Source organism: Centroberyx affinis, unplaced genomic scaffold, assembly GCF_046629955.1.
Source record: "Centroberyx affinis isolate AG114_WGS23_722 - 3 ecotype Tasmania unplaced genomic scaffold, CSIRO-AGI_Caff_v1 ptg001484l_1, whole genome shotgun sequence".
NCBI classification, from domain to species: Eukaryota; Metazoa; Chordata; class Actinopteri; order Beryciformes; family Berycidae; genus Centroberyx; species Centroberyx affinis.
In genome coordinates, this window is record NW_027279951.1 from 599,593 (window position 1) to 613,291 (window position 13,699).

The following is a 13,699-nucleotide window of genomic DNA, read 5'->3' on the forward strand; positions in this document are numbered from 1 at the left end:
CACCAAGTTGTGTAAAATCTAATGAAAGAATGAAACTTCTCAGGACAGATGGGTAATGAAAAAAATTGTGGAATATTCTGCTTTCTAAAATCCCCAGATAACATCTGCAAAATTCACCATAATTTCTTGCGCTATCCTATGTAAATAATAAAGCTGTCAGAGACAAAATGATCAGGACAAGGGTGATTCAAAATAGATAAGAGATGCAGTCATGTCCTCGGTGTGACTGACAGGTGTCATGTCCATGTGACACTGAGATGAGTGATGATGATTTGGGGGTGGAGGGTGGTAAGTGGAGGGCTAAGCTTGGCTGGGCAGGGTGGGGTACCAAATAGAGCACGACTGTCAACAGCAGTGACATCTGTCAGCCTCCAGGTCAGTGAGAGGGGAAAGGGAAAGGGAAGAGGTATACTAAGGATGATACTCATTCACTGAAACTTGCTAAAGGAACCTACAGAATGTAAAATGTTCCACTTTGAAAAATTAGTTTATTTGTTTCCTCCACAATGAGAAGGAAAAGAGACAAAAAGTAAGGATGTGAACTAGGGAAACAGAGACTGATTAGGCAAGGGGGGGCAAGACAGGTAGATACGTAGTGTCAAAGGTAAGAGAAGGATAGTAAACACATGAGGTCTACACACACTGAGAGAAGAGAGTGAATGGTAGTAGGAGTGAGCGCAGTGCTGGATGAGAAAGTGGCAGGATGAGAGAGGATTTGGTGGGTGGGAGAACCTCTGAGTGGGGCAATAAGAAAGCGGTCAGAAAGGAAAGTGACGACCACCCAGAAGAAGACTGACTTTGGGCTAAAGGTACGAAGGAAGTGATGATGTGGGTAAGAGTTAAGATAGTGAGGGAACATCCAAAGAGTGGAGCGTGCCTGAGGCTGGGCTATGAGAGAAAGTGAGTGGGCTTTATCTTCTTGGTTTAAATGAGGAAATGGAGTTTAATTCCAGAAGAGACTTAATAGCCTACAAGTAACATTATCATATCTTATGAAAACTTGTTGATAATTACTTCAACATCTAAAGGCAAGATGAGTAAAAATACTGGATTACCAAAGTGAATAGGCAAGTACTTTCGCATACATTTATATATTATCACATGCTGGAGCACAGTGTGACTTTTCATTGAGCTTTTAAATGTCATGCACATCTGCAGACCCATTTACAATTTTGGATTTTATCTTTTTGGCATTCCTTTTCTCTACGCATTTGCAAGTTGACAATACTTGAATATGTTGCAGTGTATTCATGATATCTACAGAGCACACTAACAGGCATACCACTACCGGAGTACTCTAATAGGGTAGCAATACAATTTGGTGCAAGTACATGGGTATATAGCATGAAGCCGACAGAGGCAAAACTGTATCATTCTCCGGGAGATGGGGGAAATGAATGGAAATTCCTGTAATTCTTTAAACGTATGGACACATGACACAGGTGTTCTCCCTTCAGGCAATCAAAGGGCAGTCAAAAGAAATCAAAATGAGATCTCTCCCTTCTAGAGGTGTAACAACCGGTCTAGCCTCTATCTACAGGCCCATCTACTCGGGGAGGGGGGAGTCCGGAGTATTTTATGGTAAGAAGGGGCGGCATTAGCTACTCCTTGTCTTTGGCATTCAGAATACTCCGCATACATATTTGCCAACTCTCATCAAGAGAAGCCCAAAAAAAAGAACTAAAAGCAATTGAGCCCTCTGAAGTAAAGCATGATCAACATTTATAAAAAGGTTGAAAAGTGTCAAAACAAACTTCACCCAAATGGTAAAAATATTTCAAAACATGACTGCTTCATAGACTGCTGTAATCATTCACACTGTACCTACATTTTTATCTTGAAACACTTTAATAGGGGTGTCGGATTTTTTCTAGCTTTCATCTAACTCATATGAAAGAATAATCAGTTTGTTTCCAGCTCTTTAAAATTATGTTATTAGTGAAATAATGTTAATAATTCATACATTAAATATTACAACTTTCTCGTAGAGAGCAGCCAATCTGTCTGTTATTCTAGTAGTATGTAAGATTGTACCATCATAGTGCTTTACTCTGAGGGGTCCTTTCACCAATATGAATAAAGAGAGAAGGCAATTATGCAATATTAACTATAATATAAACTTTAACCATTACTGAGTCAAATAATAAATCTAAGAATAAAATACATGCATCCTAAATTGGCAAGAATGGATGCTTATACTTCGATCCTCAAAGTGAGGCCGTCAAAAATAAAAGTTATCAACTAATATCTAAGACATGAAGCGAGACTTGAGAGGAGAAAAGGGAAAGAGAGAGAAAGCACGTTGCATTTGTCAGATAATCGGCGGGGATTATCTGAGCTGTGCCGGCTACAGGGAAGCACTTACCCTTGAGTCCAGCTAGAAGACAGCAGGGTAAGAAGGGACAAACCAGAATAACATAAAGACTAGCAACAAGGCTGGAGGAGAGCAATCACGAGAGACCCTGACCTAGCAGCTGCATTACTAAAGAAGGGTACAAGCAAAGCATGAGGAAGAAAACACAACTCAAAAACAACAACCTATACCAACATGAGAGTTTGTGGGCGGTGGTGTGTGAGTACATGTGGGGGTATGTGAACTCGACAGGTATTGAGGCATATTAGAGAGAGAGAGTGAAAGAGAGAGAGAGAGACAGAGAGAGAGAGAGAGAGAGAGAGAGACAGAGAGAGAGAGAGAGAGAGAGAGAGAGAGAGAGAGAGAGAGAGAGAGAGAGAGAGAGAGAGATAGACAGACACAGAGAGAGAGAGAGAGATTTAGGATCCTCATCACTCCACTGCAGTTTACTTATTCTGGATTCTGGACAAGTACTTAAGTAGTCAAGAGCTACACATTAAGTACTGTCACTTCGTCACACCGAATGCTTTCTTTTTAGATTTTTTTTTTTAGCTTGTCAGAGGGACATTGGCAAGCGCATACACTTACCCCAAGTCCCAGGTTTATGTGTAAACGATGCCAGTGTCCTTTTTTTTATGAAAGAATCTATGAAGGTCCTGGACAGGCTAAAATACAATAATTGGCAAAATGATTGGTGAAATGGTGCAAGTGTTTATAACAGTGACTTAACACTTCACAAGTCAAATAGTCAATGACATTATGTCTATAGAGATGTTAATCAGGTGGTTGATGTGCTGTATATTCTCAGACATCATGATATTTATTTGCAATTGTTATTTTTTCAAGGAAATTCAGTTGTCCTGAGAATACAACAACATGAGGCTACCGACTTTTACACTGTTGTTTCTAACACTTATGGCGTGTGACGTGTACTAAGTCAGTTTTCAGACTAAAACCCATTCAAAACTCCTCCTGACCACTCAGAACCTTCATAGCGCTCCCGAACTGGACCGATCCACTGCAGCAGAGTCAGGAGGGCTGTGTATGTTATGGTCCCAGTGCCATTCAAGACCACCAGGGGGTGAAACATGTACGCGTGGTGTGCCACAATGTTTCAGGGAGGGGGGGAGGGGGGTCTGTGCCACTGTGAGGAGGCTTTGAATGGCAACAGCTGGCATCAGAGGAGTCTAACCACAAGAACGATCACATACTAGACAAAGAAATCAATGGAGAAACAACATAGAATTTATGTGACAAAATTCTGAGTAACTGATCCAATTAAATTTATACAGTATTTTACTATCGTGTCCTATGATCAACAGACAGTGAAATAAACATTGCACTTTTTTACTTACTTATATATATATGTATATATATATAGGTATTACTCTTGAATAGTAATCTGAGTGTCAATTTTTTGTTGATGTACAATGCCGATTATGTTGAGGGGAACCTCTTTTTCTACAACCCAACCAGGAAAAAAAAAAAACTTGGTCATTAGAGTTGGAAAAGAAATGTTTCTTAAACTAAGGAGTGAAAAGATGCACACAAAAAGTCATGTTTTGTTTTGAATAGCAGGATCTATTAGTGTGAAGTGTTAAGTAGTGTGTGACATTAGGTTCAATAGGTCCAATTGTTCTATGTTAGTGTTATCATGGACAAAGTTAAGTTGGTTTGGACTTTCTGTCTAGAATACGCAGAAAATGTTAAACACCATGGATCAAACAGCAACTTCAGTATATCAGTAACTGTGAAGAAAAATGTTGCTGGCAGGATTTAAGGTTGTACTTACAAAAAAAGCTTATTGTTTCTTTCATGAGGGGGACACAAGAGACGGTTACAACAGAAGGTGGTACAGATGCCGCACTACTATAGACAGTCTTACCTTCACTTTGCTACCTGACCTGTGGGCTGCTTAGAGGTGCAAGTAAAGTGACAGATCGGTTAAAACTATAGAGAAGTCTGACTAGGCAGTGATTAAATGGGTGATTTGACAAGGGTACCATCTGAGAACCGTCTCAGAATCATACTCACAGCTGCTGTCTAGAGCTATTATTGAATTAAAACAGGCCTAAGGTTAGGACAAGAAGCAGCACACCCTGGCACTGTCGATCTAAATTCAACCCCAGCAGGCTTGAATGTTCAAATCTTATGTTTGGTGACCTATTTAATTTTCCTATGTAGTTTGCATTCCAAATCATGCCCTATGTTAAGACTTATTTTTCATGTCGGTTGCTATTTATAAAACAGATTGATGGAGTAGCATGGAATTGCACCTTTAAACACTGTGGGAGTCGTGAAAATGAGTGGAGGTCGATTAGATGCTAGAGGGATCCGTGAGAGAGCAAGGCATGTGCGTGCGTGCCTGTGTGTTAGCTCTACCAGCAAGTTTGTGACTGCAGTGTGGAACGCATGGCGTGAGACATTTATGGGTTAGAGCTTTCACTGGTTTGGGGATGAAATCTGCTTTCTGCTTAGTCGGCCATGTTGTGTATTGGGTTACTTACAGAACTGAGAAATGGGAGCATCCATTTGGGCTGAGGCACCCCCTTTGGAGTTGAGTTTCTGGACCTGAGTGGGTGGTACAGGCTTGTGGGACTGGCCAGTGGCACGGTACATGGCCTGGACCCACAGGATGCGGTCCTGCTCATCATCACTGGCAAAGATCACAGTGTCACCTTCCTTCACGGCATTGAAGAAAGCCCTGCCACCATCCAAGCCTAAGAGGAAGGGAGGAGGACATGTTGTTACATGTGTGTATGTGTGTGTGTGTGTGTGTGTGTGTGTGTGTGTGTGTGTGTGTGTGTGTGTGTGTGTGTGTGTGTGTGTGTGTGTGTGGCGTGCTAGCCCACCTGGCTGGGGGTCGGTGTAATCCACAGTATACCCATCCAGCTGTAGAAGCTCCTGTGGTTCAGATTTTTTCTCCCTGTAGCTGCACATGGCAAATGTGTACTGACTCACCTACAACACAAAGGATTCACCTGTTTTATCATCTAAAACAGTCACACAAAACACTGTTTAGACACATTATTGAATTTTGTTTGAGTAAAGAATTCCAAAGTTGTAAACTGACCTTAAGATCTAGTGTATATCAAGAAAAGACCAATACATAAAGTGTGTGTGAATATTTTTCTTTCTTATTTCTTATTTTTTCTTATGCCAGAGATGTACTTCTAATTTTTACAAAGTGACTTAATACATTTAAAATAATCATTACAACTGACTAATGGGCTAAAAACCTCTTGCCATTGTAAACCTGTTTGTCCATTGAGCCTCGGAGATAACCCACCTGCACCAGGACAAAGAAACGCTTCTTCCAGCGCTTCCAAACGTTCTTCCCAAAAGCCCACAGATACCTGTAAAAACAGCATGCCCACACACAAGGAGACAAAACCCCACTCCATATCTCATACTGGAAAAAAAACTTTTTTTTCAACATATTATGATGGTAGCATGTAACTGGCATACAGAAACAATGCTCTGATATTTGATATAACAAACAGCAAATCAACAAGATCTAAATTCAAATTCTCATGATGAATAGCATATTGGTCATTTGATGGAAATGTATGATAACTTGTGTTTATTAACGTTGCCCTCAATATTTGCAGAGCTTTTCATGACCCTCAATATTTGCAGAGCTTTTCATGACACCTTTTAAGATACAAAACCTAAAATACACACTAGTATCCACCAGAGGGAGTAGTACACTTCACAGTATTTTTCCATGGTACGTGACTAGAAATTAGGCCAAGGAGCTGAGAGGGCTGGAGTTCTATAAGAAACACATGGAGAGTGAGAGGCACACAGAGACGTCCCTCCATTGGCATACAGTAGTCTCTCTTACCCGGAGTGTTTCATGTTCTGTGGTTTGTCCATGCGAATGGCCAGTTTGATCTTGAGATCGTGGTCAGGGCAGGCCTTGGTCAGCGTCATCTTATGCAGCTCCGACTGCTTAGGGCTGTTAGGAGTCGGGTGGAGGACGACCTGCACTCAAACGAAACACACCGCAAAAAGTCAGACTTGAGAGATTTTTCACTTTCACTATACAATGCTATCACCGGCTTAGTGTTGGATGTGCTGCTTGTAATACTGGTGTATCTGTATTGAGCGTTTAGTGTAGATACCCAGGAGGCGTATCTTTGATCTAGTCCTGTGCAACATTCAGCAATACCAATCAGTGTTTGCAAGGACTGAAGAATGTGTGTGTGTGTGTGTGTGTGTGTGTGTGTGTGTGTGTGAGAGAGTTTATGTTTCACATTTTTTGAGAGTGTGTGTGCAATTTCAGAATAAAGTGAGTCAGGGCAGAGGAGCTGAGCAGCGCTTTGCTCTGCCTCCCTGAAGAGGAGGCCTAATCTCTCTTTGCCGAGTTAAAGAGCTTTGAGGAAGCCTGCCTGCCTGCCAACACTGCTGCAGCGGGAGATCAAAGAGCCTTGTCACAGCCAAGGTCACTGCTACTACAGGGACGTCTACGGCCCCCCTGCCCAAACGCAAACCAGCAACATCACCTCTCAGAACCAAACAGTCAGCCATTTACACCACAGGAAAGAGCAGGGTAGATCATTTAGGAATTGTCCTTCTTTATCTGTGCATTTGAGTAATAAATACGCAGAGAAGCTCAAGGTTTAAATAAGGGCATCAGAAATCTATTGTTAAGAATTTTTTAAAAGTTTTTTATCAGTCTGCTACTAATGTTTATCTCCGAATCACACTCAAATGTCTGTAAGCTGCAGAAACCGTTGAGGATGTACATGGTTAGCCAGGAACAGAGGGCTTCATCTGAACCCAAACTCAAAGTATGAGTGTCTCAGCACACAGAGACCCAGAACAAAGTCTCTGAGATCTGACAGTGTCTTTAGATGCAGTAAATAAATCAAAATGATTAGGCTGAATAAAAACAATTGATGGTGTGGCTCTTTCTGTATAGAAACAAGGTGTAAATGGGGTGTGTGTAAATGCTGTGTGTGTGTGTGTGTGTGTGTGTGTGTGTGTGTGGTGTGTGTGAGATCGGTGAACACAGATTGGTTCTCTGGGACAAGTGCCAGTTGAAAGCTGTTGAGTCTCTCTATATACTGTATATACACAGTATACACAGAGAGAGCAAGAGAGAGAGAGAGACTGTATATATGAACATTCTAATAAAATTAAATAAACGTGTACATGTAAATGTAGCCATTATATAATGTTCTGTATGATAATTTACATTTAAAGAGGGTGAGTACATTTACATTCACACACCAATTTAAGGTTATTAGACTGTGATTATGAGAGAAATTTGATTAAGATGATGACATGCTTAACAAAAATGTGTCATTCCAGTTACCAAGGAGTACGACCCTCAGGGTGAATCCTGTACTTACCAGCATGATAGATAACTGTGATAACGAGCTAATTCAAAAGCATGCGCCAAAGGATAATTTAAGAGTAACTTTAACTGAAAATTTTCACTACATTACATTCACACTCCCAAATTTAGCTCCACACATCACACCATTGACCACACCATTGACTGGGTTCATCATTTGAACCGGTTGGCACTTGGTACCAATGTTACCAATGTAAGTCATGCAGGAAAGGACTAGCTTACTCGCGCAGTGAGCTGAAGGATAGTATTTCTCCTCAACTGCCTTTTTTTTTTTTTTTTTTAACTTTATTACAAGCAGATCTTCCAGTTTATTAATAAAATACATCACTTGAGCCAGCAGGCAAGCTGGTTTTAGGGTAGCTTAAGGACAAATGCATAAGCTTTTCCCTCAATAATAAGAGCCTAAAATTCAAAATATCCAGGTATTCCTAACAACTCAATACCTGATGAGTGAGTTTGGTGCTCATTAAAGTAAGATACTTCCATTGAGGTTTTTATGTGAGTATTGTCATAGCTGTGTGAGATCAGAGTATCGGTGTGCCTATACTTAAACAGAGTAAATAAAAGAGAGGAAGTTACCCTGCCCAGTTCTTTGTCCTCCAGTGCCAGCACCCCTGTGCTTTCTGTAAACAGTTTCACCTTGACAGCAGGCAGAGGGTGTGTGGTGGTGAAGTCCCCCTGGGTCCCCCAGCTGAAAGACAACAAAAGACACTCGAGAGGTTAGCTTCCATGGCAGCATGATATTCTCAGACAATAACTGCATCTCCAGCAATCAATGGACAGCTTTTACTCGTGAATAAGAGTTTTACCAAAACCCCTTTACTAAAGAATTTTAATAAACAAGCAATAAACAAGATCAAATCAAATATATGAATTTAAAAAATATTTATTTTTCAAATAAAATCCCTGTTTCATGCCTCTGTGTAGGTGTGTGTATGTCACTGCATTCACATGCACGAGGGTGTGTGGGTATCAAAGATATAAATGTTTTAATTCTCTGGGATGACACAGCCTCAGAATAGCAGCTGGCAATTTTTTTTGGCCACAGGGATTGCAGTGTATAACAGAGAGGAGGCAATACATTGTTTATAGACTCACACACACACACACACACGCTGCAGTATCTATTTTATTATTGAAGGAAGCTTATGTAGGATTGAGTGGGAGCCTGTTGCAACATTATATGGAAACAAATACTGTATAGCCACACAGATCTATGTTAAAACCAGGATAAAACCACACAACCTTTTTCTTTCTCTAGTTGTCACTCATTTTAAAAACATTATTGCTATTTATATATTGCAAATCTTTAAAGCTGCATTAGGGATTTTTTTTTAATGGAAAAATACACCCCTCTTTTCAGCCTAAATTACAAAGTGGGGCAGAGAAGAGTGTCCCATCGCCCCTGAGTGAGACGCCATAGATACTCCTTATTTAAATTCTGGCGTCGGGTATAGTCATGGACTGTAAGAGACAAATTAAGACTGAAGAGCGAAATTCTGTCTCCTTAACAGCAGCAAGTCAGCGCTCCATTCAGAGAAAGCTGGACTCACCAATGATGGCTGAACCTCTTCACCTCCTACACCTCACAAGCCAATGAGAAGACATTTAGATCTGAGCAGAGTGCAGTTTACTGACGTCACGCTACGTGTTTTCTGGGTTTTGAAGTCCTCAAAACGCAAACTGTTACCTCTCACTTCTATCTGGGGCCACCAACATGCAAAGTTGCCTAGTGCAGCTTTAAGAATTCATTCATGAACGACATTCAGGTACATATAAAGCATATACATGAACTGTATTCAAAAGTATACAGCACATGCACATGAATATGCAAGGTGTTTGTGTCATGACTATTGAATTATTGTTAGATGTGACGTGAAGACATGATAATGAAAAATAACATATAAGATCTATAGAGATCTATAGAGGTATAGAGTATACGGTGTTTCTCTGTAACCTTGGGCAGCTATTTTTCCTGTCACCATTTCTCACATTAATTCAATGCAACATAAATATACTGTGAAAGGAATCTACAGTTCCTATATATAAGGAGCAGAGATACTGCTTACTAAAGGTGGGGAGCCACTGATGGGCTGAGTTGATTTCAGATGGAGCCATTATAATGGCATGAAGGTGACCTTGTGGATCAAATCATAACCGAGGTCTGCTAATGGATGTGACAGCGCTGTGCACCTACAGCTCTTTTCCCAACCTATTTGAAACCTTGCATGAGCTCAAGTGGGTCAGATGTTCACATAAACAAAATTCTGTTATTGTTGTTAATGTTTAAGTGTCAAATCACCAAAGAATAGACGTATTTAGGAAGTAGACTCCCTGCTTCCTAAATCTGTCCAATGCCCCAAAAGAAAGGAATGTGGATACTGGATTGAATCACTGTTGACCCAGTATTAACCCAGTATTTAAATTACACATTCTGTATGGTATTATTATGCACGGTACTGCTGGATTTAGATTGCTTTGATGATCAATATGGATAGTCACTTAAGCTGTGACATGTATTTTCAGCAAAACTCTGCAGCAATTACGCAACATGCTCCTTATAGGTTTTTACAGAAATTTGGTTTTGCTGATGAAATTACTTATAATTAAAGTTATTGATTTAGATCCATATGTTAGATAATCTACACACTGTACAAGTTATCAGAAAACAGAGTCAATCCAATGTGTAGCCTTCATTATGAACATCAATGCATGATCCATAGCTGCTGAAAACGCAATCTTTTTCTCTCTCTCTCTCTCTCTCAGACACACACACACACACACACACACACACACACACACACACACACACACACACTACATTCCCCTCTTACGTCCGCCTCCTCTGTCCTCCTCTCCAATTCCCTCCCCCATCTCTCCCTCCTACTCTCCTCATAAAATGGCACTTGAATTAGGGGCATCAGAGAAGGACATTTAGACCTTAAAATAGCTTGTATTTGCATGAATATTACATGGCCATTTCCATTTTTATCTTGGACTGTATACTGTATAACAATACTACTATTTAATTAATTGAAAAAAAGTAGACAGAAGTATACTGTACATGTACTTTCAGTAGGACACCATCATTGCCAGGAACCAGATCTACTGATCTGGCATCACAAATGAGCCAAGGAAGTATTTTGGAATCCAAGGCAACTGCTTGGACTTTCAAAGGAGGCAATGAATTTTTACACCTTGAGCGACCGAGTCAGAAATCACTCTGTCATAAAGGTCTGTGGGTTCAGATGTGATTCTACTTATGCACTGAGTATGCATACATCAACTAAAATTATTAGTTATTTGTAGATATTACATTATTAGTTATATTACATGATATTTTTTGCCCCATTTTTACTTGCTGTAAAGTTTTTGTGATGAAAACCTGTAACCATAACCATGTCTTATAAGTTTAATTTAATTTAGTTTCAGCCATGGGAACCTTGCTTTGAACTCTGCACACACTTTGCAGCAAGAGAAGGATCAAGTGTGATCTCAGTGATACTCGTTAACGTGAAGCGTCCTCGGAAATTATGTACTATAAAGTGACAATATCATCGAATGGATGAGGAGAATGCACATGCTGCCGCAGGTGGCACTACACACCACTACTCAACTCTATGCTGCACCATGCAACGCAACACAACAGGAATTTATGTGGCACAAAGCCTGTTTGCACAGCTGTAAAAGTGTACTGTATAAAACTCAATAAATAAAACCTCATCCTCATACAAGCCTACTAACCCTACTTTCTTATGATAACATCTTGGCAGCTTCTGTGCAATTAGAATGAGCTACAGCCTATAAAGCAAGTGTTCTGTGTGCTGTGGATGACCATTACCAGCATCACTTGACCAAATTACAGAGATTAAACAGCCGTAAAAAGATTATACCCAATCAATTCAGCAATGAAAGCTTAATGAGTAACTACTTTGTCTAGTCTACACTTAGTCAGCAACAGCTTGATAGAGATTTAAATCACTATACTGTGATAAGTTAGGATTGATACCCAAATATGTATAAAGTCTATGTTTTTTGCACACATCCTTTACTTTGTAACATACATAAGGTGAATGCAAATACAAATTCAATTTAATCTCCACACTTTTGAAATAACCAGTGCACAGTGACTGTGGTCTGCCCACAGAATGCACACTCCAACACCTGGTGCTCATGGGACACTAATTTGCAATTCACACAAGCGTGTTTAAACGCACCTGCCTGCACATGGGCCATCAACATTCTCAACTGACTTGCATGGCATTCATCACAAAAATAATAGTTTTTGCATGCAGCCCGTTGCTAGAGCAACATTGTCCACTGTATTGGCAAGAGCACAAAAACTGGAGGACAGTTGTTTTTTGTTTTTTTCACAATTCTTTCTTGTGTAATTTCTAACGAATCAGAAGTCAGAAGAGTATCTATGGGAGGGGCCTCGGAGGGATGTGGGCTTGCTGAGTGGCTAAGGGGGATGCAGGAGGTGCTTGTTTCAGCACTTGCATGCAACTTGCAACTTTACATTTTTATGGTCCTGTGTGAACGAGCCGTAAGCTATCAAACCGACAGAGCATTAGATAATCAGACTCTCAGTGGCAGCATAAATCTGTAAAGCCACAGCCAGAACACCAGAACACTGCTGTTTGTGCTGGCAGGCATGGCGATTTCATCACAAAGACTTTTCTCTATGGTTCAAGAGACCATCAATATTAATAGTTTACAGTGTGGTCAATTTCACAATATAACATAATATATATATATTATTAGCCAACATTTCATTCAGTACTGGTTCAGGAACACTGTGTCTAACCGCAACTTCAGATTCTTTTGTTCCGGAGCAAATGATTGAAAAATGAAAAACAACAAGTAGCAGTTTTGCTGAACTACACAGCCCCACCCTACTTAAAACACTTTAATAAGATACCTATACCTATAAATAATATACTATATGACAGATTATGTCAGACTTGTGTATTGTGCTGGCTTGTTAATGTAATGGTAGGTAGCATGCATGACAGTCTGTGTTATGGTCACTGCACACTGCTGCTGTTTTGTTTATAAACTTTGCGCAAGCGTCCGCACAGTAATAACTGAAGCTGTACGTTAACTTGAACCAGCTAGTGGTAGCAATCCTGTTCCATATGTAATGTGGAGCTATAAAGGGCCTTTGCGTCAGGACATTGGCAAGAACACTGGTCTCCCAATAACCAGGAACCCACTGAGATGCAGGAGGTTTATTGCAAGTTTGAAGTTTATTTGCTTTTAAAGTGCATTTTACACAATACACTTTGATGCAATTAACAAGAGGTGCGAAAGATCAATAACTGTTAATACAAAGATATAAAAGACTGGGACAACAGTAAAAGTTTAAAATGGACAATGTTACATTATTGGACAGGTAATTAGAAGCATTTGAATGACATTCTTTGCTTGGCTTTAAATATATTGCCTCCTTCCCTATCTAGTGCCCCCACTAGTGGAACATTTTGTAAGGTATGCAACAAAATATTCAATTTAGTGAAACTGAAGATGTTTTTTCATTCTCAAACTGACTGCGTTTGATTTAAAGACTGGCACTATGGCTGCTAAACGCTTACCTTGCGAGGCAGCTGGATTCGCGAGATCACAATCACCCGAGAATCCATCTTGCCAGGCTTCAAGTTATGCGTTTGTGGCCGAACCACAGTGGTTCGGACCAATCAGCGTCCTATGAGGGCAGCTACGGGCGTGGTTTAGGTGTGGTGACAGCGACAGCGACTGTTCGTTCACAAGAATGGCAGCTCCTTAAGAGGCTAGCGTAGATGCTGCTATAACATCAGTTATTTCTGAACTGGAGAGTGTTTCTTCATTGAAAGAAGAGCAAAGAACGGCACTGAAGAGATGTATTCGCTCTTCTCAACTGGCAAGAATCGTCTACCGACATGCTAACTACATAGTTTGTTATTGTCTTTCCTCTTCAGCGCTGTCCTACTACGTCATATGGT

At 40.3% G+C, this 13,699-nt stretch overlaps 1 protein-coding gene across 10 annotated transcripts in view; it reads right to left on the reverse strand.

The window, feature by feature from the left end:
- cadpsb (Ca2+-dependent activator protein for secretion b) overlaps positions 1-13,699 on the reverse strand; it is a 64,010-nt gene that overhangs the window by 18,943 nt on the left and 31,368 nt on the right. For all 10 annotated transcript variants that reach the window (XM_071526960.1, XM_071526957.1, XM_071526958.1 and 7 more), the window contains exons 7-11: positions 8,298-8,409; positions 6,201-6,340; positions 5,643-5,709; positions 5,206-5,314; positions 4,861-5,073 (exon numbers count right to left, since the gene is read on the reverse strand). In XM_071526960.1, the coding sequence (XP_071383061.1) occupies positions 4,861-5,073; positions 5,206-5,314; positions 5,643-5,709; positions 6,201-6,340; positions 8,298-8,409 (641 nt within the window). The remainder of the gene's footprint in view (positions 1-4,860; positions 5,074-5,205; positions 5,315-5,642; positions 5,710-6,200; positions 6,341-8,297; positions 8,410-13,699) is intronic.